Source organism: Passer domesticus, chromosome Z (assembly GCF_036417665.1).
Source record: "Passer domesticus isolate bPasDom1 chromosome Z, bPasDom1.hap1, whole genome shotgun sequence".
Lineage (NCBI taxonomy): Eukaryota > Metazoa > Chordata > Aves > Passeriformes > Passeridae > Passer > Passer domesticus.
In genome coordinates, this window is record NC_087512.1 from 18453852 (window position 1) to 18476818 (window position 22967).

At 39.9% G+C, this 22967-nt stretch overlaps 2 protein-coding genes across 3 annotated transcripts in view; one reads left to right on the forward strand and one right to left on the reverse strand.

Moving 5' to 3' along the window:
- DHX29 (DExH-box helicase 29) overlaps nt 1-12577 on the reverse strand; it is a 28873-nt gene extending 16296 nt beyond the window's left edge. Inside the window, exons 1-14 of one of the 2 annotated variants that reach the window (XM_064402981.1) lie at nt 12403-12577; nt 9880-9953; nt 8971-9084; nt 8266-8395; nt 7749-7891; nt 6773-6898; nt 6213-6339; nt 5768-5944; nt 4092-4257; nt 3016-3139; nt 2003-2599; nt 1155-1298; nt 884-1060; nt 166-306 (exon numbers count right to left, since the gene is read on the reverse strand). In XM_064402981.1, the coding sequence (XP_064259051.1) occupies nt 166-306; nt 884-1060; nt 1155-1298; nt 2003-2599; nt 3016-3139; nt 4092-4257; nt 5768-5944; nt 6213-6339; nt 6773-6898; nt 7749-7891; nt 8266-8395; nt 8971-9084; nt 9880-9953; nt 12403-12577 (2415 nt within the window). Of the gene's footprint in view, nt 1-165; nt 307-883; nt 1061-1154; nt 1299-2002; nt 2600-3015; nt 3140-4091; nt 4258-5767; nt 5945-6212; nt 6340-6772; nt 6899-7748; nt 7892-8265; nt 8396-8970; nt 9085-9879; nt 9954-12402 lie in introns of those variants that run through there. The other variant, XM_064402982.1, reaches the window with a different exon arrangement.
- A 242-nt stretch (nt 12578-12819) lies between these two features.
- Nucleotides 12820-22967, forward strand: part of MTREX (Mtr4 exosome RNA helicase) — a 43597-nt gene continuing 33449 nt past the window's right edge. The window contains exons 1-9 of the mRNA XM_064405508.1: nt 12820-13058; nt 13767-13901; nt 15037-15103; nt 18169-18231; nt 18739-18851; nt 19665-19839; nt 20870-20960; nt 21312-21436; nt 22642-22740. Of these exons, the coding sequence (XP_064261578.1) occupies nt 12943-13058; nt 13767-13901; nt 15037-15103; nt 18169-18231; nt 18739-18851; nt 19665-19839; nt 20870-20960; nt 21312-21436; nt 22642-22740 (984 nt within the window). The 5' untranslated portion in view covers nt 12820-12942. The remainder of the gene's footprint in view (nt 13059-13766; nt 13902-15036; nt 15104-18168; nt 18232-18738; nt 18852-19664; nt 19840-20869; nt 20961-21311; nt 21437-22641; nt 22741-22967) is intronic.

The window sequence follows — 22967 nt, forward strand, 5'->3', positions numbered from 1 at the left end:
TCATAAATATTAGGAGTGCCATTGTGTCTGTTTTTCACAAACTGAATATCAAATATTCACTTGGTATTCTACAATCCAACCACAATATATTCAAAGGAACCAAAATTATTAAATAATAAAAACCCCCAAAACATTCCAAGACAAAACTAAAAATGCCTGTTTCACCTGGTGCTTCGTAGTGCTTCCTCCTTTACCCGTAACATTTATTGTTACTTCCTCCTCTTCCTCCAAGAACTTCTGACAATATTCTGAGTCCTTCTCCAGAACATAGCCAGTTACTTCAATTATATCTTCAACATGGAAAATCTTTAATGAAAATGCAAAGAAAAAACATGAGGCATGTAAAAAACTAATAAGCAAGTTTTCTTATTTTTTAAATCTTACATAACAAAGTTGAACAGGGCCTTAATATTGTAATAAATTTTCCACATCTTAACTTAAACTGCCTTATGAGTTTTTAAAACCTAATCTTAGAGCTGCTACAAGTTTGTTAATGGGCTTCTCCACCTGATCACTACATAACCTTTACCATAACCCCTATAGTAAGCGTAAGAAAAACCCATAAGAGTGCAGTGACAAAGTCACAGGGAGTGTGAGAAGAATTTTTTAATGCTTTCCTTTCTACCCAAGTTGAACGAGAAAAATCCAAGTGCAACTGATGGACTGATTGTAATCAATAAATTCACCACCAAAATAGTACAGCTATGTACTCCAAAGCCCTTTCATAAAAGAAAATGGACTACAACTTCTTGAAATACTTATTTTAAGATCTATATTTCTAGTTTAAAAAAAAAGTGATATATATTGTCTATATACTAACCAGGCAAACACCGCATACATACATACGAAGTATTTTGTATAATCAAAATAAATATCTACCTACCTCAACTGGGTAGCTCCTCCCCGAGATCCTTAAAATGGGACAGTGTGAGAAATAGCTGGAAAACTTCTCACTGTCTACAGTGGCACTCATTAAAATCAGGTGCAGATCTGAGCGCTTATGCAAGATCTCTCTCAGAATAACTAGTAAGAAATCAGACTGGACACTTCTTTCATGTACCTAGAATTAGAAAAACAGATCTATAGCAAGAATTTAGTACAGATCAAGGTCCAGAATAACTGTAATTTCTGCAGAATAGTAAAGAATTGATAACCTCATCAACAATAACATGAGATATACTTGACAGGAGACCATCTTCTTGAAGTTTTCGAAGAAGGACACCTGTTGTACAGTACAGCAGTCTGGTGGCTTCTCCTGTTCTTGACTCCATACGAATTTGATATCCACACAAGGAATTCTTAAAACAAAAATATTAGAAGTATAGAAGAAGTTAAAATAACATACAAGCTAACAACATACAAAATTAAGTGGAATTTAGTAGTTGTCAGATTCAGACACTGCGCAAGTTGCTAATTAAGCACTATACTGAATGACTGTCACACTTCCCCACAAGTGCTTTACTTTGTTAAGAAAGGAAAAAAACATGAAATTTATCCAGAGTTGCAACGAGCTGGTAAAATCAGGGTTTTTTTCAGGACTCTTGACAGTTTCAAAATATTTCTGTACAAATTACCCTAACAAATACAGCACTTTGGCTTTCTTCAAGTAAAAAATTAACTTATGCTGGAAAGGGTATCTCTCAAAGTATGGCCTCACTCAAGGCCAGACTGGATTGTTCAGAGCCTTATTTGGGGGACTCTGCTTCATCATTTGGTAGTAACACAACAGTGCCTGGGCAATCTGCTCAAATCTTTAACCATTCCATATATGAAACACTGTTGCTTTATGTCATCCTCTGAAGATTTTAGAAATCGTATCTGGATACCTACAGATTCACAGGTGACAAGAGAAAAAGAAACAACTGACATACCAAGAAGTCCCTTTCAATAGAAAGTAACATCTAATTGTTTGGTTGTACAAGAAATAATGTTCTCACTTTTTTTTAACAATCCAGCCCCCTGTATTTGATCAAGACAACAAAGGAATTAAGACATTTCTTACTTTTCCTCCTGGTCCTGATTCACAACCTAGCTCTTCACAAACCCTTGTCGCCAGGCTCACTGCTGAGATTCTTCGGGGTTGTGTGCAAACAATGTTGCATTTTTTTGATCCTACATCTAGCAACAAGTCCTCCAACAAGAAATGGGGCACCTGGGTACTCTTCCCACTGCCTGTTTCACCAGCGACAACAACTACTCGATGTTTTTTGAGAGTTTCTACAATCGAATATCTGTGCTTAAACACAGGTAACTCCTGCCTCTCTTTCAGAAGCCTCTGGTATCTAGAGGAACTCTGCAGCTTCTTAAACAAAATCCTTGAAGGCTCCAAATTATCTGCATCTGAGTTCTCAAGGGAGAGACTGCTGAAGTCCTCATCAGAAACCAAGTCTTCCCAGGAATCTTCAGGCCCCTCAGATAGTCTTGGCTGGTTTTCAGACTGTAGCTGCTGTTGCTGTTTCAGTTTGTTTAACAATTTAGCAATAAAAGTATCACGCGGTTTGTTGGTTTCTATCTTGCTTTCTTCTTCCTTTTTCTTTTCGATATCCCTCCATTCAAGCCAGACATCTCGGTAGGTAGGAGGCAGCAACTGATGAACTGACTTCCAGTAAAAAAGCAGAAAAAAATTATGTACTACTTAGTAGTATCACTATTTTTAGTGTTTTATGTGTAAACAAACTCAAATGTCAAAAGGTTTGACAAAAAACAAGTAGGAAACCATTCTAAACACAGAAACTATGAAAGCAGTAAAATAAATATCAACAATACGTCTTTATCTTCAATTAGCTTTCAGTTTTTACAGAAGTGAAAGTATAGCTTTACCAAAAAAATCTCTTCTGTGTGCTGCAAAGCATACACACAATTAGATAAAAACAAATTAATATGTTACAGAAGCAAATAATTTTAATGGGAAATATTACATGAAACTATTTTTAGAACTTAACTATAGATACTACAGCAAAAAAGTGCAGAGGCAGATTTGAAGCCAAGAACAGTAAATAGTGCTAAGAAACTTACTTGTCCTTTGGTTAAATGGTAGAGTGCCAAAGTAGCAGCTAGATGTTGTGCTTGCATACTGTCTTCTGTTACGATTGTAGGACACATCGCCATTACATCATCTGATGATTTGATAATCCTGACCCTTAAATAAAAATTTCAAAAGCAGTTCTCAATTTTCTGCAACTGATATAAACAGAAAAAAACTGTATGACATAAAATTTTCAGCAAATATTCCAGCAGTGAATTTGTGGGGCTTTTTTTCTCTTTACAAACATTTCCATTTTCTTCAAGGCGGAAGCACTTACATACATAGAAATTGCCACTAAGGTTAGGTGCTCTGGAAGAGGGACTCAATGTTTGTGTGCTTGTAATTATTTAGGACAGATCAAGATGACATTGAATAATCTACTAAGATGCAAACATCTGTTTAACAGATAAACAACAGTCAGAGCAGCAGCCAAATTTCCCATATTCTGAGGGATTGCAGTCTGTTAGTAGTTTTCAGCTTAAGCAAGAAAACAAGCTCTTTTACTTGGTTCCTTCAAGAAATATTGCTTATTTAGAACTCTGTGTCTGCTTTATTCATACATGGTAATATTCTACTCTTCAACTCTATATTTTAGACTTGATTTCTAAAATAAATTCAAGTGTAAGATAATGCACTGTTTTGCCCATAAATTTATGGTAGCTTTGACACAAACTTTTAACTTCCACTTTATTCTAAACAATTTTCATAAGGGTTTTGGTATTCATAAACTTCTTTGATTTAATGTGTTGCTTTGAATAAGAATACCCAACATAAAATCTATCTCACAGAGTTGTTTCAGACTAATCTTTCATTCAGCAGTACACAAAATAAGATTCCAGTGAATGAACCCAAAAAGGAGGGATAAGGGTTTTTTGTGATTTTGTCTAGGCTAAGCATCACTTTTGCAGAGCTATCCAGAGTAAAATATTTCCCTGATGGACTAACAAGGAGTTTGAATTAAACACACTATATTAATACAAATCTCTATCAACATGAGAGAATTGACAAGAATTTTTATTTTCAAATGAACCGGAAGGCAAATGTAAAGATTACAGGAAATACATACCTACATTTCCAATATTTTCCAACAGGAATTTTTTCGAAAGCAGGATTTGGGCTCTTCGGAAAATTCTTTCTGCACCAGTCAATCAAAAACTGTTTCGGAGATTTACCAGTCCAGCTACGAGCACTATAATCAAAATTTCTTATATCTAGTGGTTCTCTCTTTTTCCCTGCAAGAGCAGAAAAATACATTCTAAAGCCTCCTACAAATCTATTTTACAGTCCTTTGAAGTAATTTTTACCTTTTATTCACACATATTTCACTAGATAGCACAATTTTCTGAAGGTTTTGCAGAAATACAGGTATTGATGTTACATCACAGAAACCTCCTGCTTTTCCCATCTGGCAGAAAAATTAATGACAGTATTTTGTTATCTTTGATCACCCAATAATTTTAGAAGTTTCATTAAAGCTTATATTTTATTAGAATATATATATATTCTAATAAATATATAAAATATTATAACATATATTATATTCTAACATTATATATAATATATACAATATTAGAAAATATTTTAACAGTTTGAAGATTTACAATGAAAATAGTTTAAAAATATGAGACTGTGACTGAAACAGCAACTAGCCCTACAACTAAGAAAAAAAAAATCTAATTTTTAAGACATGACAGCATAACAAAAATAGCTTTCCATGTAATCGGCTAAAACAAGTACAAATCCTTTAAAGTCAGCTTGGTCAGCAAGACAGACTGTATGCAGATGACACCCAGGTGAGTGGGAGGGCTGATCTGCTGGAGGGCAGGAAGGCTCTGCAGAGGATCTGGACAGGCTGCATCGATGGGCTGAGGCCAGTGGGGTGAGGTTCAACAAGGCCCAGTGCTGGGTCCTGCCCTTGGGTCACAACAGCCCCAGGCAGTGCCACAGGCTGGGGCAGAGTGGCTGGAAAGGACCTGGGGGTGCTGCTGACAGCAGCTGAACATGAGTCAGGCTGTGCCCAGGTGGCCAAGAAGGCCAATGGCATCCTGGCCTGGATCAGCCGTGGTGTGGCCAGCAGGGCCAGGGCAGGGATTGTCCCCTGTACTGGGCACTGCTGAGGCCACAGCTCCAGTGCTGTGTCCAGTGCTGGGCCCTCAGTGCAAGAGAGACCCTGAGGAGCTGGAGAGAGTGCAGAGAAGGGCAGTGGAGCTGGGGCAGGGTCTGGAGCACAGGTCCTGTGAGGAGCAGCTGAGGGAGCTGGGGGTGTTTATCCTGGAGAAAAGGAGGCTCAGGGGTGACCTTGTCACTCTCTACAGCTGCCTGAAAAGAGGCTGTGGCCAGGTGCTGGTCAGCCCCTTCTCCCAGGCAGCCGGGGAACGTCAAGAGGACATTGCCTCAATCTGCATCAGGGGAGGTTCAGGCTGGACATCAGGAGGGATTTATTCACAGAAAGGGCTGCCAAGCATTGGACTGGGCGGCCCAAGGAAGTGGTGGAGTCACCATCCTTGGAGGCCTTTAAGGAACAGCTGAACTTTGCACCCAGTGCCATGGTCTAGCGGACATGGTGGTTTTTGGTCACAGGGTGAACTCAAACTTTTCCAAGCTAATTGGTTCTGAAATAGTCCACCTTCCTTTCCCATAATCAGTGTTTGCTCACTCAGCACCGCAAACCTAGCAAAACAAGAACTAATTCTGGGAATTTGTGGTATGATTCAAGCTTGAACTGAACTACTCCCAACACACCTTTGTCTTCCTTTGCAGCACCTTTGTCATCCTTTGCATCAGGTTTTTCAAGCAAACTCAAGTTCAAAGTGGTTTCTTGAGGTTGAAGTGAGGGAGTTTTTTTCTTTTCATTTTGCTGTTGGCTTGAAATCTTTATAGCTGGATTAAATACTGGATGTTCCTCAAGTGCTGCCATTTCTGTCAGAGAGAGAATATAATTTATATCCACCAACTGGTTAAGAAACAACTATATTAATTCATACTGAGTACTCAAAACCAGAACAAGTGACATTTTACTGACTTTTTAGAATTTGACCGAGAAAGAAGAGATTCAGAAAAGCCTTCATGTCACAGAGTGGCATAAAAGATAATAAAATTATCTTCAATTCAACCAGACTCCAAGATTTAATTGCCTAACAAACATGCAGGCCAGAAAATAAAACACAGGTAACTTGCATAGCTCTACCTTGTTGAATTCTTCTTATTTTTTCTTGTGCTGCCTTCTGGCCTTGCTTGTCTTTGTCTTGCTTGGACATGCTTGCTTGCTCTTTTGCTTCTGAAAGCTTGGCAGACAGATGTATATACCGCTCATTCTATTTCAAACAGAATTATTAATTACAAATTGAATATGGTATGCTTGTCACTTTCAATGACCTTCATAATAAAGTGTGGCTTTTTACCCTTTATACCAAGCTTATACAATGGAACAATAATGTTTTTATTTAACTAACAGTCAAAACCTCCCAAAATTTGATAGTAACTCACTCAATCTCATGGAAATGTATTTAAAATTTTTCTTTCCCACATATTACATTCAACATTTTCAATGCAGTACAAATAATAAGGGAAGGGAAGCTTAGAAAAGAAGCAGCTCCAACGGGTTTTCCTTCAGTACCTTGATACATTATTGGTAACATAATAAAAGGTTTTCAATCCCCAATTTGTAACACACAAATCCACCACATGCAGATGTACCAGACAAATCAGTTTTCAGAAAGACTTCCATGAAGCATTACTCTGCCTTACTGGGTCAAATTTTTCTTCATCTGTCTCTTTCACAGACTCATCCTTCTCTTCATCACTCTGTTGCTCAGCGTATCGCAAAATCCATTCCTTCATAGTTAATTCTTTCTCTTTCCTCACATTCATTTCCTAAGAAGAGCAATATAAATTAAAAGTAATGATAATGTATGTAAAAGCAATGCTTTCTTCTGCCAGTACCTAGGAACTACTATTAAGGTTTTATACATTATATACAGAGAAGAAAAAAAAGCTTTCCCAACCAGAGTGAAAATCCTACTATACACCTAAATAGATCTTAACACTAGAATAACTATAATTGTTATAAGGAATGAAATAATTTACAGGGAATCTTTTTGTTTTCTAGTTTAAGATTAAATATCCACAGAAATCAAAATACTGACAGTACACAGGCACACTTAAACCCTCATAAGTCATAGAGTGCCACATATACATAAACAGAATAAAGCCATTATAAGATAAAATTAAGAAATTAAGCTATAGAATCATAGAATGCCTTGCGTTGGGAGGGACCTTAGAGATCACCTAGTTCCAACCCCCCAGCTATAGGCTGGGACACCTTTTACTAGGCCAGGCTGCTCAGAGCCCCATCCAGCCTGGCCTTGAACATTGCCAGGAATGGGGCATCAGCAGCTTCTCAGGGCAACCTATTCCAGTGTCTCATCACCCTCAGAGAAAATAATTTCTTCCTAATACCTAATCTCAGTCTCATGAGATTCCCTGTACTTTACCACAAAAATGAACTATGAAGAACCTTCCAGACTCCACAGGAAAAACACCTTTAAATTATCATTTCACTAAAATTAAAATGCAGGTGACAGTCATTAATCACACATTTTCATAAGCTTTTCACATCAGTGCTGGAAATCAATGCAACACCTGTATTTTAAAAAGTTTTACTATCTCTTCCCCCACCCCCAACCCCCGACCCAAGTAACTACCAATCAGATTTTTAGATTACCTTAGTTCCAGGGCCATTTTCTTTCTTTTTGTTATCTTCTAAGTGAGGCAGAATTTCACACTGTGACACAGCAGAACAAAATTTTGCTCTAGGTTTCTGCTGCTGTTCTTCAAATTGCTGGCTAAAACCTTCAGGCAAGGCATCTTCAAAATAAAAAAGAAAAAACATATCACAGAACATATCAATAGTAATTACAAGAAAATACTTTAAAACTGTGTTGGGAACCAACTAGAAGAACACAAACTGAAATAAAAATTAGGCTTTAGCATTTATATAAAATAATATATTTGCTCGTCGGACATCCACAGAACTCCAAGTGTAGGAACATGAAGACCACAAGACTTCATGCACTAGCATACAACAGAACAAATCAGCTGCACATCTAGGAGAGCAACATCGTTGCAATTACTAGTCTTAGAGGAATATTGTATTTAATACTATTGTGAGGCAGTAATGCTGCTGCTTAGCAGGTCCTGTTTCTCTTCTGTCAAAAACTATCTTCTGTAACCACACTCACCATTGGGAAGGTTTAAACAAAGCCAGTCAAGTGCAGAGTGGAGATCACCCCCATATAAAAGCGTATTTTTCATTGCTTCTTCAATGTGCTCAGTCTTGAAAGAGAATCTTTGTAAAGCCATGTATACATCCTACAAAAAAAAGAGCCAAAAAGATTAGGATTTAATTTAGCAATCTAATATAGGCTTTTAAAGTTCTATTTCCCACAAATCAGAAAGCCAGTATTAAAGGGTAATAAACACTGTGCATTCATGTATCCAAAAATTAAGCAGAAAATTCTGTTTTGCAAAATTTGTATTTTCTTTTTACATATACACGCATAGGTATCAATCTATATTCCTGCCTCTCTCTACACAATGTGTTTTCTAGCTAAGTAAAGACATACCTCCAATTTTCCAGGTAATAGAATAAAAACTGTAGGAAACCTAAAACATTCAGATTAAGTATTATTCCTCTATCTTGTATGAAAGCTCTTGATTTTAGTTCCTGAATCCATAAAAATGTGCCTTTCCTAATAAGCATGCTTCTTGATTTCAGTGACTAATCATTAATGTAACTCTGAAAAGCATTCTGTATTGGCTTGTACCGCACACAATACAATTGTGTAATACACACAAGTGTAATATGACACTCGATAAAAATTACCAAATATAAACTACTCTAAATCAATAATGAAAAATAAGAAAAATATGACTTTGAACTGTACCTGTAGTTTCTTTGCACTCAGTCTTTTGGAAATCATTCCTTTGTCCTCATTTTGGTTTTTATGATTATTAATCACATCAATAATCCTTTTCTCCAAATTACCATTTATTGTTACCTGCAAAGAAAAAATGAGTGCATACAAGGTAAACTTTGAAAGTTTTTACGACATGCATTTCATGACTCAGGACATAACAATGCAGAAATCTCTCTGCCATTCAAATTCCAATATTTCAAGCTTTCTCTAAGTGGCCTAAACATCTCTTACTAAAAGGACACTTTTTCTTCTGCAAGTTATATACTTTCACTTGAAATAAAAGAGTTCATTCCTTATTACCAAGAAAGCCCATTTACATTTAAAAGGAAATTCAGTATGTTAAAGGAAATACTGTAAGTAAATTAAAATTTTACAAAAAAAACCCAAGGCCTTTCTCCTCTGCTCATATAAAATAATTTGAACACCAAGATGCAATCTGTGATATCCTCCTTCCAAAACACCTTTAAAAACAAATTTAGTACAATACTTCAACTATTTGAAACTCCTCCAAAACATGAACCTATCTGCAGTTGCTGCTAAGTTTGCTATAGAAAATCTATATCCTTTCTCTGACAGAGACCAAGATCCATATGCAAAACAGAGGCCCAGACCTTACTCCTAAAATAGTTTTGCGTGCAAAGTTTTATTTGTTATTTAAAAACAAAAACAAAGACATTATTCTACCATGGTAATTTACCTCTATTACTTAAAGGACACACAAAACCATGAAGAAAAATCAAACTCTAAATGGTCAATTGTTTCATATATAAATGCAGTTTACATGCACAACCTAATACTGAAAAAGACCTGAAGAAATATTTACTCAGCTAAAGCAGTACTATGAAAATCAAAGTTGTTTTATGTAAAGATACTTGCCTTAAGAACAGATTTATCTAGATTTGTAGCAGCATTGGAATCTGTTGTTGAACCAAAACTGTAAGTTTTTGGACCTGCAAATTGCAAATAACCATCAATTACACAAAACCCACAGAGAACATTGTTTAACATAGCTAAAGCAGACCTAACATAACATCAGTTAGTGCAAACTATTACATTAACTTGCCAGAAACTTGCAATAATCAAGAAAGACCTCGAACAAGGAATAGTGAAGAGGGCTATGGCAAAATATAAAATTCAAAAGGTATAATGAGAGGAAAGGGGATCGACTGCTCACTCTCTGAACACTAAAAAGGATTGCCAAATAGGGAAGTAAATGGTAATTTCAAAACAAAATGAATGGCAGTTTCAAAATAAGCAAGGCTGTTGAGGATTTTTTTATTACAAAGTGCATAGCTATGTAACAGAATCCTTTGCCACTACAGCCATGGACAGTAGATATTTACTGAGGTCCGTGGCCAGAGAGAACAGCTTTGCAGTGAAGAAAACAATTTATTTAGGAGAGCTTTGAAAGGAGCATTATATATGCTTCAGGGAGACCCCAAGCCACAGCTGGTGGAGTCTGTAAGAATACCCTAAAGCAGTATCACTACCTGTCTGATCTTTTCTTACCTAGGTATCTGCTCTTGTTCCCTACCTAGGAGGGAGCACTGGCTTACAGAAGCCTTTGGTCTGCTCTGGTCGTTCTTAAATATTTTTCATCGAATAGGTATTAAAAACAGCAAACCCTAATTCACAGAACTATTTATTGTCATTAGAATGACAACACACAGCTTGCTGTAGAATTCCATCACTTTCAGAGCAGGCATACTGTGTCTGGTACTGCACAGGCAGAAAGAAACTGAGCAAGGCCACAGCTTCCACCACTCCGTGCTGCTCCAGAGGCACAGCTACCTCCCAGCAGGTGGGCTGGGCAGCTCATCCCAGCTGGCCTGCCTGCACAACAGCTCTGGGAGAGCCTGCTTTGAGATCAGACCAGGTTTTGGTAACTGCACTTCAGAAAAAGTACAGTGCCCTCTGATCAGGAGATACAAACAGCTGTCAGCACTCAGGATCTACTCACTGGCACTCACCAGCGGGCTCCTTAAAATATACCAAATTAGCTTTCACTTACACTGAGTGATTTTTCACCACAGTACACAACCTGAGAGAGAAGCACGATATTTTCTGAAGAGGACTGAGCACCATGGTTATTGCAGGAAATACACTTAGTAGAGCCCACACTTGTAGAAGCAGAATGCATTAATAGATTCAGGAGGCTTATATCACCAGATTACAAGACTTCTTCTTAAATAGTGGGAATCTCAGATGCCAGATGCCCTGGCTATTGCATGATTTGCTCACGTCTGCAACACAAGCTGTTCTAATGTTATATGGTATCTAAGCTACTTCTGGCAAAGCTGGCTTTTTGAAAATAGGGATCTCACGGTGCTTCAGAATAGCAGTTTTTCAGACTGCACTCAGAACAGCCATCCATCATCTTATCTAACACCACAGAAGTGCCTCTAGCCCATAACAGATCTTTCAAGACAGAAAAAATAATCCCAAATCCACATTATATTGATTTTGATAACAGACAAAACAAATACATCAGAAGCTCTGGGAAAGTGCCTTCCAAACATTTGCTTCACAGGAACTGCTGATAATCTAATAGTAAGACTTTCTGTAATTAAACTCAACACATCAATGCCACCAGGACTTCTCTGCTCAGGGACATCCCTGACAGCAGAATCACAGAATAGCTGCAGTTGAAATGGACCGCTAGAGATCATCCAACCCGGGACGGCAGGATCATCTAGAGCACAGGACACAGGAATGAATCCAGGTGCGTTCTGCCAGTCTCCAGAGAGGGAGACTCTGTGACCTCCCTGCAGCCTGTTCCAGTGCCCTGCCACGCTCGGTGTACAGGAGTTCTTCCTCCTGTGGAGGTGAAACTTGTCGTGTTACAGTCTGTGCCTACTGCTGCACATTTCGGGCACCACTGAAGAGTCTCGCACCATCCTTTTGGCACGTATCTTTGAAATATTTGTACAGATTTATGTGGGCCCCTCTCAGTCTTCTCTGCACTGGTCCAGTTCCCTCAATCTCTCCTCATGAGGAGCCGCATCATCTTTGTGACTCTGCACTGGACCCTCTGCAGTTGCTCATCGTTTTTCTTCTACGGAGGAGCCCACAGCTGGACACGGAAACCAGAGGCGGCCTCATCAGGGCCGAGCAGGTGGGGAGCAGTCCCCTCCTGTGACCAGCTAGACCGACACGGCGGGCTGCAGCCAGGCCTAACCACATCAGGAGAGCAGCAATTCCAGCTGCCTCTCCCGACGCTGGGAAAACCAACCCCAGTGGCCGGCCTCCCTTCGTAAGGCCGCCGTTCGCGGCAGCCGCTCCCTCAGGGGCTCCCTGAGGGCACTGCCCCCCCAGCCCTGGTACCCTTAGCCATGGTGCCCTCAGCCACGCACGGCACCGCAGGGCACGGCCGCTGCGGGGCTGGGCGGGCCGCGGTACCTTGTCTGGGGCGCGGCTCCCTGGAGGCGGGCGCGGGTCGCGGCGGGGCGCTGCGGCCGCCCGGCTCCGCGGGCGCGGCTGCCCCGGCGGGCGCGGCGCGGGCGCGCGCGGTGGCGGCGGCGGCGGCCGCGTGAGCCGCGCCGCCCGCGCGCTGCTTCTTGTTGCGGCCGCCCATGGCGCCCCCCCGGCTCTGCGCGCGCGCGCGTCCGGGCGCCGCGCCCGGCCGGCCGCCGCCGCCTCCCATTGGCCAGCGCCCCCCGCGCACGCGCGCGGGCCGCGCGGCCTGCGTCGGTTTTTCGCAGACCGCCTTCGAGCGGGGAAGCGCCGCGCGTGCGCCACGGGGGAGGCTGCGGAGGGGAGCGGCATCGGGACCGAGAGCCGGACTCGGAGAGAAATCGAGATCGGCATCGAGTGCGGGCCGCTACCGGGGCCAAGGGCGCCGGGAGACCCCGTCGCCCCTCGGGGGGCGGGATCGGAAGCGCTCCTCTCGCGCGAAGTGCGCGGCCCTGCGCGGGGCATTGTGGGAGCGCGGCGGCTAAGATGGCGGAGGCGTTTGGGGATGAGCTCTTCAGCGTGTTCGAGGAGGACGCGGCCGCCGCTGCTTCTGGTGCCAAGAAGAGTAAAACGGGCGCCGCCGAGGGTGCCAGGAGGCCGGGGTAAGAGCCGGGCTAGGGCAGCAGTACCTGGGGTGCTCTGGCGGCGTGGTGAGGGCTGTCTGGCTGGGCCCGGCTTTTTCCGGCGTGTTTGAGCTACTGAACCCCTCGGGACTTCGGGACTGTGTCAGTGTCTGAAGGGAGGGTACTAGGAGGATACAGCTATGCTCTTCTTGGTTGTGCCGAGCAATTGCAAGAGGTATCAGGCCGAACTTGATGCACGGAAAGTTTCACCTCAAGAGGTTCCACGTGGGGAAGAACTTGTTAAGTGCGTAGGTGACCGTGCACTGGAACAGATTGCTCAGAGTTTGTGGAATCTCCCTTCGTGGACATACTTAAGTCCCATTTGGATGCGCTCCTGTGCAATGTGCTCTAGTGGAGTCCTGCTTGATCAGGGAGGTTGGGCCAGATGAGCTGCTGTGGTGGCTTCCAACCTGACCCGTTCTGTAATTCTGTGACCCGTTTTTCCTGCATCCTTGGCTCTAAAGCTGTGGCCAGCTCTGGCTCTGTGGCCAGCTGGGGAGTGTGGGGACCTGGTGGCCAGCTTATCTGGGACCTGCTTTGAAATCCCACTGCTGTTTTTGTGGGTCAAGTTACCTGGGTTGTTCCCAAAGTGCAGTGGGGTCACAGCTGCCCTGAAGAGGATTTTTTTCTTGAAAATACATCAATGAATGAGGCAAATTTTAATTTTCTTGTGTGTTTGTGTTGCAGAAAACGATTGGAAGAAAAACCTTCAGTACCAGCAGCAATAGTCAAGCCAAAAAGGGAAGCTGAGATTGACAGTACTGAAAATGTCATTTTGGGAAAAAAACCAAAATTGGAAGATGCTTTATCAGAAGATGTTAAGTAAGTGCTCGGCTTAATGTGTAAGGTAGTCCTGGCAAGCTGCCTTGATTAGCCATGTGCCAGCTGGGAACAGCTGATAGGAAGGAGTTTTGCAGTGTTTTCCTGTAAAGATGAATTTGCGCAAGTTTGATTTTCCTGTTAAAATTATCTGTTTAATTAATTAATTGTCTGTTTAAGTGAGAAAGGGCTCCCTGTGCAGCCTCAGTGGTGATGAAAGCTGGGTGTATTTAAAATAATACTGCACACCTGCAGGTCTTTGCAGTAGGAAATGTTAATGAATTTGTAGTCACTCATTTGAGTTGGTGACTCGTGGTCAAAGCCACTGTGTTGGTTTCACACAGAGCAGGAGATGAGCTGGAAGCACGTGGCGGGAAGCAGGCTTGGTGTGTACCATGACACTGAAAGACATAGTTGGGATACAGGAATAATAAATTGGCAATAAGACACACGAGGCTTTTGAGGCGTGTAAGGTGGTAACTGCATTATCATTCAGTCTGTCGTATAACTTTTGTGAAGTTCAGTGTCAGATTTCTGTGAGAAGTTCATGAGAAGACTTCTCAAAACACTGTAAAGAGTAAGTGCATAGAAGCAAAACAGAACCAGAGCCAACGTTTTAAGTAATTTTCTGTGTTAGTGGTATCAGTAGAATGTATACATCAGAAATAAACAGTTTCAGAATAAACAGGAAAAGGGCTCCAGTCCCTTCTCGTGACCATGAGAGAAGGAACTGGTAAAGAAAAGAGGAGCCTTGTCCTCAGGCAGGTGCTTGGGATGCTGCAAGCTGCTCTTTCTCTGTGTTGACTAGTAGCACAAGTACAGGTCTTGAATTTTGTTTCATTATATTTTGAAAAAAGTCCTCATTTAATCATAAAATTTTGTGAGTAAATGTGGCCCGGGTGCTGTTTTGTGGTGCAATTTTTGAGTCAAAAGCTAAAGTAGATTTATGTGGGAGCAAAGTATTAGCTGCTTTGAGGCAGTAGTCCTGGTAGTAACATCTGCAGCCTGTCCATGCCAAGACTGCACATCCTTTTTTTGGTATTGCAGTTAAAGCAGAGGTGAAATTTGACATGTTCACCTTCATAAAAAAACAGGATTTTTTAATACTTTTTGCCAATCCTAACTCGTGTCTTTTCAGTCTGACAGATCTGATGCCTCAAGTAAAGGTGCAGTCTGTGGAAACTGTTGAAGGCTGTACACATGAGGTGAGTGCAGTGAAAAAGCATATGAAAAATATAGACTTGTTCCACCTAATTGTGTGTATCATTGCCAGTATAACAGTATTATTTATTCTTGCCATTATTATGTCACAGAGTTTTTTTGGTTGGAAAAGGCCTTTGAGATCATTGAGTCCAACCATTAACCCAGCACTGCCAAGTCCTCCCCTAAACCTTGTCCCCAAGTGCCACATTTACACATCTCTGAAGTGGCTTTCGTGATGATAACCACTTTCCTGGGCAGCCTGGTCTTTTCTAATGTCCAGTCTCCCAATTCACAGTTTAAGGTTATTTCATGTTCTCATTTTGCTTGTTATCTCAGAGAAAAAACTGTCCTCCACCTGGGGATGCTTGCAGTGCTACTTAGAGTTGTGGCCCAAGGGCAGGACCTGGGACTTGACCTTGCTGAATTTCACACCATTGGTCTTTGCTCATTGATCCTGTCTGTCCTGATCCCTCTGCAAGGCTTTCCTGCACTCCAGCAGATACAGTATTTCATGCTCTATTTAAGACTGTGAAGAGTTTGAAGTTTCTATCTGACACTGAACATGCACAAAGTGCACTTGAAAAATTAGTAGGGTATCTTACTAGGAGTTTCAATCATACTTAAAATAAAATGAGTGATAGTGAAAGAATTCATGGTAATGTTGATAGGTTTCTATATTTGTAAGGCACCAAGAACATTTGAGGAGAAAAACGGACTGGTTGGTTGTTGTGGTTTGGCCCGGAAGTGAGTTTTTAGAAAAGTCGTGGTCAAACCAATCAGTGGCCAGATTTGAAATTGGCATCTGATGTGACCACTGGGGGTTTGGATACGCCTCTGAGAACACACAGGGGTTAAAAGCAGAGCATTCCGAGAGAAACTCCCTCTTTGGAGTCTGACCTCCTGCCCCTGCCCAGCTGTGTCTGGGTGGGGCAGGGGAGGCCATGCGGCCTGTGGGGAGGGAGGCCAGAGCCCTGCAAGGTGCAGGGTGGAGGAGAGGAGGAGATCTGGGATGGTTTGGGCACCCCCCCCAACCAGGGAGAGAATGATAGAGTCTGTGCTGGCTTGAAATTTGATATCTCGTGCCGCACCACGGCCAGGAGGAGAAGGGGTCGGGGGTGGGCTGAGCAACTCTTTTAGTATTGAAACAATAGAAGCTGTAAAAACACTGATCCTCCCCAGCTAAAGACTGAGAGGGGACCTTTTAACTCTTTTAGTATTGAAACAATAGAAGCTGTAAAAACACTGATCCTCCCCAGCTAAAGATTGAGAGGGGATGGAGGATGGGAAAGAAGAGAAGGTTTGAGTAGTTGAAGAAAATGCCAGCAAATGAGAGTGCCCTAGATGGAGGGGGTAGTTGGAGTGGCTTTGACTGGACTTTTCTCTTACATAGCCACGGGCGAAACCAATTTCTTCCGATAGTGCAGAGACTGCACCTTGGAGGAGGCAGTTGGCCAGAAGCCAAGAATGATAAGGCCTCAAGGAGAGTTTAGAGGGAAAAGAGACTGATGGGGAGGGTGTGGTGGAGCCCTCTGTCTTCAGCGGAAGATCTCTGTTCCTGAGACCCAGGCCCCAGGGTAGTAAAAATATGTGGGGGACAGGCATCCCAGATGGTGAGAGAAGGCCACTTCTTGGAACTGGGCAATAAAGCATTCTTAAAAAGGACCTGAGAAGCAGTTAGGATCCAGGGACAGTGCTGAGAGCACTGGACATGGAAGGAAGATGGTCACCACGGCAGATTCTCTCCGTGCGGCTGCCACGTGTGACACAGAAGCACAGGAGGTTCCACTGTGTTTCCTGGGGAGGCCCATGGTGCAAGAGGGAGACTCCTCTCTCCTGATGAACTGGGGGGAGGTTGTGTGAAGGAGGGTATTGGACTGAGATTTGAATGTTAGAGGACTGGGGGGAGTGTTTTGAGAGTGTTCCATTGTAGATTGTTGTGTGGGGTTTTTTTTCCTTATATTTCTGTGTTATAGATTATTAAAATGTTGTGTTTTTCCCTCCATCCCCAATTAAAAACCTGCTTTATTCTGTTTCCAGATCACATCTCACAGTAACCATTTTAAAAATATATCTTTCATAGAAGCCCTAATTTTATGCCAAAGTCTAACCATGACATTGGTAAAACAGGTTTCTCTTTGTAGTGTGATCAGTGCATTGAAGTATTCTGCTATTCTGGGTCAAGAATGAAAGACTTTCTTCTAAAGCTGATTACTGTTGAAAAATACATTTTGGTAAAAATGAAAAATTACATTTTTAAATGTGCAAATTAATAAAAACTATGAGTTTTTAAATTGTGTTGATAAACAAATACGAATTATTGCTTTCTTAAATTAATGGTTTTTTGAATCATCCTGAATCCATATATGGCTATCAGAAGGAGTTTACATGAAAATCAAATATGTAAATTTTAACTTCCTTGTACTGTTACGGTCTTTTTATCTTCTGTGCTGTTTTCCAGAACTAGCTCAAGTTAATTAGGGTCACATTCAAGGGCTCTATATCATCAGACTTCCATAATGAGGGAAATGTATATATAGTTGCTGATCAGGGTTCTAAAGTTTGTGTGTGTCCCGTTCTTGTTATTTTGTGATGTCTGTTAAAGGTTTGCCATCACTTAGTAACTGAAAAGAGCTTATGTATTTAAAGTGAATAAATGCTAGATATTGCCCAGCAATGGGAATGTTATCAGTGTAATTGTAAATGGAGTATTTGTAAATACAGTGTATTTGGAAAGGGAGTATTATCAGTATTAGTTCAGTAATTGCTTCGTATATCCACTGGCCAGAACATGATTGTGTCTTGGCTAAAAAGCTACTGTTTCAAGGCAGGTGAAGCAGTAATGTCTCACACAAAACAGTAGGGATATCAGAGAAGTGAGAGAAGCAGTGCTGCTTAGGTAGGAAAATGTAAAGATTGATTGAAAAGCTCTTGAGAGGAAGGAATGAACATGGGCTTGTAGAAACAAAGTAACAGAAATTCAAATTTGTTTTCATAGTTTACATTGCCAGAAATGTCACTGCTGTGGACGTAAATCTGCAACTGGTTTTGTTTTAAATATCTTCAATAGGTTGCGCTTCCAGCAAATGAGGAATTCACAGGTCTGAAGCCAAGAACTGGAAAAGCTGCAAAAGTATGTGCCAGATCCCATTTATTTTTCTTTTTGTATGTGCTTTACATAGTAAGTGAGAGCAGAGGGAAGAATTATTTACTTTGTCAGTAAGGTCTGTAAAAGCAGATCTGTCATAAATACAATTGATGTTTCTGTATTTAAAATTTGGTATAAAAGATTGTGGTTGAATGAGGTGGATAGGCTGTTATGATATTCTTTCTGTAACACCAGGCAGGGGCAGCATTCTTGTTCTCTTCCTAAACTGGTAAATGAGCAAAAATTCAGTCATCAGGGCAAGATTTTCATTTGCTGTGACATTAAGACATAAGCAAAGATCTTAGGTATGATATGAGATAAAAATACTTAAATACAAAGTCATTGCACAATAGAGGGTTAAAATCAGCAGAAACTGCAAGTGTCTGCAGGATCTAATTTCTGCCTCTAATTTGCACACTATGTCAGTCAGAAAAGTAGTTAAATATAAGTATCTCTTAAATTTCTGTAATGTTTTTGGTTTTTTTCTTCTAGGAATATCCATTTATTCTTGATGCCTTCCAGAGAGAAGCTATTCTTTGTGTAGATAATAACCAGTCTGTGCTGGTGTCAGCTCACACATCAGCTGGTAAAACTGTTTGTGCTGAGTAAGTACTTTTCTAACAGGCTCTAATGAAAGAACAGTGTGATGTTCCTTCCTCCTTTTCTTGAACCATCAGTAGCTGTTGTGTTGCAATTTCTTGATTCAGTCCACCAGTGTTAGAATTGAATTGGCTATTCTTGAATTTAAAAATTATATCTTCCGTAATTTAGTGAGTAGTGAAAGGCTTAATTTGTGTTTAAGCTTAGCTTTTATTTTTAAACTGTCAAACTGTTCCTGTATAGATTGAAATGGAAGTTTCTTCAATACAGATTTTTGTAAATCTGAGAAAAAAAAATACCTTTGTTTTCTAGCTCCTGGCTAGAAGAATTAAGGACTTCTGTGGAGCTTTTTTGTTGTTAGAAGCAGTAGTTTGATTTAGTCAGCAACTTCTCTGTCAGGGTTTGGTTCAGACCTGAACCTTTGGTTCACTTTTCAGAAGTGAAATGTACATGGCATGTACGTGAAATGTACAGAAGTGAAATTCGAGCATGGGTTCAAATAATAATAGTTTTGTTGTGATGCAGTTACAGTTTTTTAATTAAACTACATGTACTCTTGTTTCCGTAAAAATCAGCTACCTTGGTGTTTAAAGATTTTTCACTCTGCAGAGATGTATATGTAGTTGCACTGAACTTAATAATATGGATAGGAAATTCTAGATGTATTAGAGCATGGATTCATATGCTGTCTGTGATTCTCTTGGTGTTCTGAATTGCACAATTTATTTTGTTCTTAAGCAAAGTAATAACGCTCTGTCTTCTTGACAGCTGTTAGTTTGGATATTGCAGCAGTTAATATGGATATTGTTCGAATACAGGTACGCAATTGCCCTAGCTTTGAGGGAAAAGCAGCGTGTGATATTTACAAGTCCAATTAAAGCTTTGAGTAATCAGAAGTACCGTGAGATGTATGAAGAATTCCAGGATGTTGGTTTGATGACTGGGGATGTTACCATTAATCCTACGGCTTCTTGTTTGGTAATGACAACTGAGGTAAGACAGACATTAATTCTTGATTGGTGTTTTCTTCTACCCTTGGGGAGATCTAATTTTAAAAGGATCGGGGAGATCTAATTTTAAAAGATTAAAGTGGCCTAATTAGGGTTGAAAATGTTCTAAAGTTCATTATGACTCATTTGAATGTTTTAACTTTGGTTATTTAAAAAGTTTTGTAAATCTCTGTGAATTTACACCTTTACAGTTGAGTTTACTTATTCAACTGTAGTAAATTGAACTACAGTTCAGTTTACATTTGAACTGTAAGTCAGGAACTTCTGATTCTAATGTAGAGAAAGTCAGAATTCAGTTTCCTGAGTGTTCAAGACGACAACTATTCCGTAGATGTAAAATGCTGAAAGTCAGATTTCCTCAATCCCATAGTCAGTATTTTGTTCTAGAAAGGCAAAATAAGAAGGGCAAAATCCTTGAAGGGGTAGCTGAGTTGTTCACAGTAGGTGCTAGAACTCAAGGAATAGGTACCTTTTTACCTTTGTTAACAAAGTAATTTTTTTAGAGCTTTGTCTTATTTCTGTTGTAGAAATGCAGCCATGGGTTGAAATTTTCCTCTTTTTGCCTTTACCTCAAAGGAACAGGCATAACTTTGGTAGGGAAATATTAAAGAGGTTGAATGATTTGATTTCTGACAAAAGATTTCCTCTTAATCACAGCGAGGTTATCTATTAGGATGAAGTAAAAAGAGATCTTGGCAGAAGTACATCTGTAGAGCTGTAACAATTACCTGACAGTGGAAGCTTGGAGAAATACTTTGTCTCATTCTTTCATATTCCTTTTAGAGAAACCTGTTTTTCTCAATCTTGAGATTGTTAGATTAGAATGAACTTGGAAAGCATCTCAAACCCCATCTTTAAATGCTTTTATTTTTTTTTCAAAATATGATTTCATATATCCACGTAAAAGTGAAGAAAAAATTCTGGCAGTTTCTTACTAATGTCCATGTAACATGACTGTTGTAACATGATTGGTATTTCATGTGGAGGGACTCAACATTTACTTCTTTTTCTAGATCTTGAGAAGTATGCTTTACAGAGGTTCTGAGGTTATGCGTGAAGTCGCATGGGTTATTTTTGATGAAATTCACTACATGAGAGATACAGGTATCCTATATATACACTATTTTTCTTTTCACATCTTTGTATATTTTCCCCAAGAACAATTTCTTCTTCTTTTGAAGAATTAAGTCTAATTTCTCCTGGTAAAATCTGTCCTCTTTTTGTATAAATAATTCATAACTTGTTTTCTACTGAATTTACATAATTATATGTTGCAGTTTGTATTTTCTTCACCAAACCAGAAACTGCTTTGATACATTTGATGTACCCCACTTGTGTAGAGAAGATTTGTTTTGTTTTTCATCTTATTTTGTTTTTAAGCATGCTGTTCTTTGGCTTCAGGAATGAGAAATTGCTTTGATCACATACATTTCCCATATGCTGTTTTATTTTCAGAACGTGGTGTGGTTTGGGAAGAGACTATTATTTTGCTTCCTGATAATGTACATTATGTGTTCCTTTCTGCAACTATTCCAAATGCCCGTCAGTTTGCTGAATGGATCTGCCATCTTCACAAACAGGTAATATTTCCAGTATGCTGTACCTCTGTGCCTTTTCTCTTGTGGCTTAATACTGTCTGTTTGGTTGATAACTGGGCCTCTGAGTATCTTTTTTAGTCATTTTATTGCTTATAGATGATAGTATAGATCATTCTTGGCTTCTGTAGCTGTATTTCTACTTTTGCAGGTATACTGGCTGTTGCTTCTGAATGGCAACATTAGAACTATTTCTTAATGTTTATTTTCCACAATTATTTAGGCACCTGCCTGATGTCAGCAAACATTATGCATTATGAAATACAGTGAACATACAGTGATTTTCTGAGGGCTGATAGACAAGAGGTTGTTAGGTGACCCTCCTCCCTCAGCTGAGGAGCTCTGTAAAAGGCCATGTAAAAATCAAATGCAAATTGTAAATCCATGGGAAATACTATATATGCTTGCAAGCAAATGAGAGAAGTGTTACTTAAGAAATTTAGCCTGTCCTGTAACCTTTAGCTTTTAAATTCTATTCTGTTTTTTTTCTAAGACATGCATTTATAGCAAAGACTTTGTGAATTAGAACTGGGGAATTTGTTATCAACAGGAGATTGGTCCAATTTAAAAAATAGTCTAGAGATTGATTCTTACGTTTGTAATGAAGGGATATAGTATAAAAAATGTCTATTTAAGTTTGGCACAAAGCCTTGACTTTGTGTTGGGGACTGTTAGATTGTGGGGTTTTTAAATGCAGATTTATGTAATATTTAATGTTTTAAAGGAAGTGTTTTGGTTTTTTCTCCTAAACAAACTTTCTTAATGCATCAAAACCTTGAATGCTCATGATGGTCTACTGTGAGACTTTCTTAGGTGTTTCAGTAATGGTTCAGGCTTTTTCTACAAAATACAAATTAACAGGTTTTCCTTTGATTTAGAAGATGTTAATATTTCAAATCTGCCTAGTAATGCTGAAAGAAATACTGGCTGTCTTTACTTTTTTTGTTCATGAGAAAAAATTTTTGTAGCCAACTAGTGTTCTGAAACATTTGCAAACTTTCATTTTCTTAAGCATTGTCGTTAGTACAAAATCCATATTCAAGAAAGAAAATTTGTTATCTTCGTTTCTGAAAGCTGTACTTTCTGGTTTTTAGAAGGTTGTATTTTAATAGTAATGTATTGAGTTTTCCATCATGCAAGCAATATTACAATGCGATTATGAAATATTTATGTGAATTCTTTCTTTATAGCCTTGCCATGTGATTTACACTGACTATCGACCTACTCCACTGCAGCATTATATATTTCCAGCAGGAGGAGATGGACTGCATTTGGTTGTTGATGAAAATGTAAGGAATGCTCAGTTTGTCTGAAATATTGTTTTCTTGACCTTACTGTGAAAAGCTTGAGCTCTTGCAAAATTTGGATAGGCTCTATAAAGGATGTTTTTGTTAAAATTAAGTACAAGTGAGTAATGATGATCTCTGAATTGCTTTTAGATTTTTGGAGTCTTACACAAGAAATTGGTTTTATTATCTAATGTCATGCAATCAGCTGAGTAATGCTTCCCTGAGAT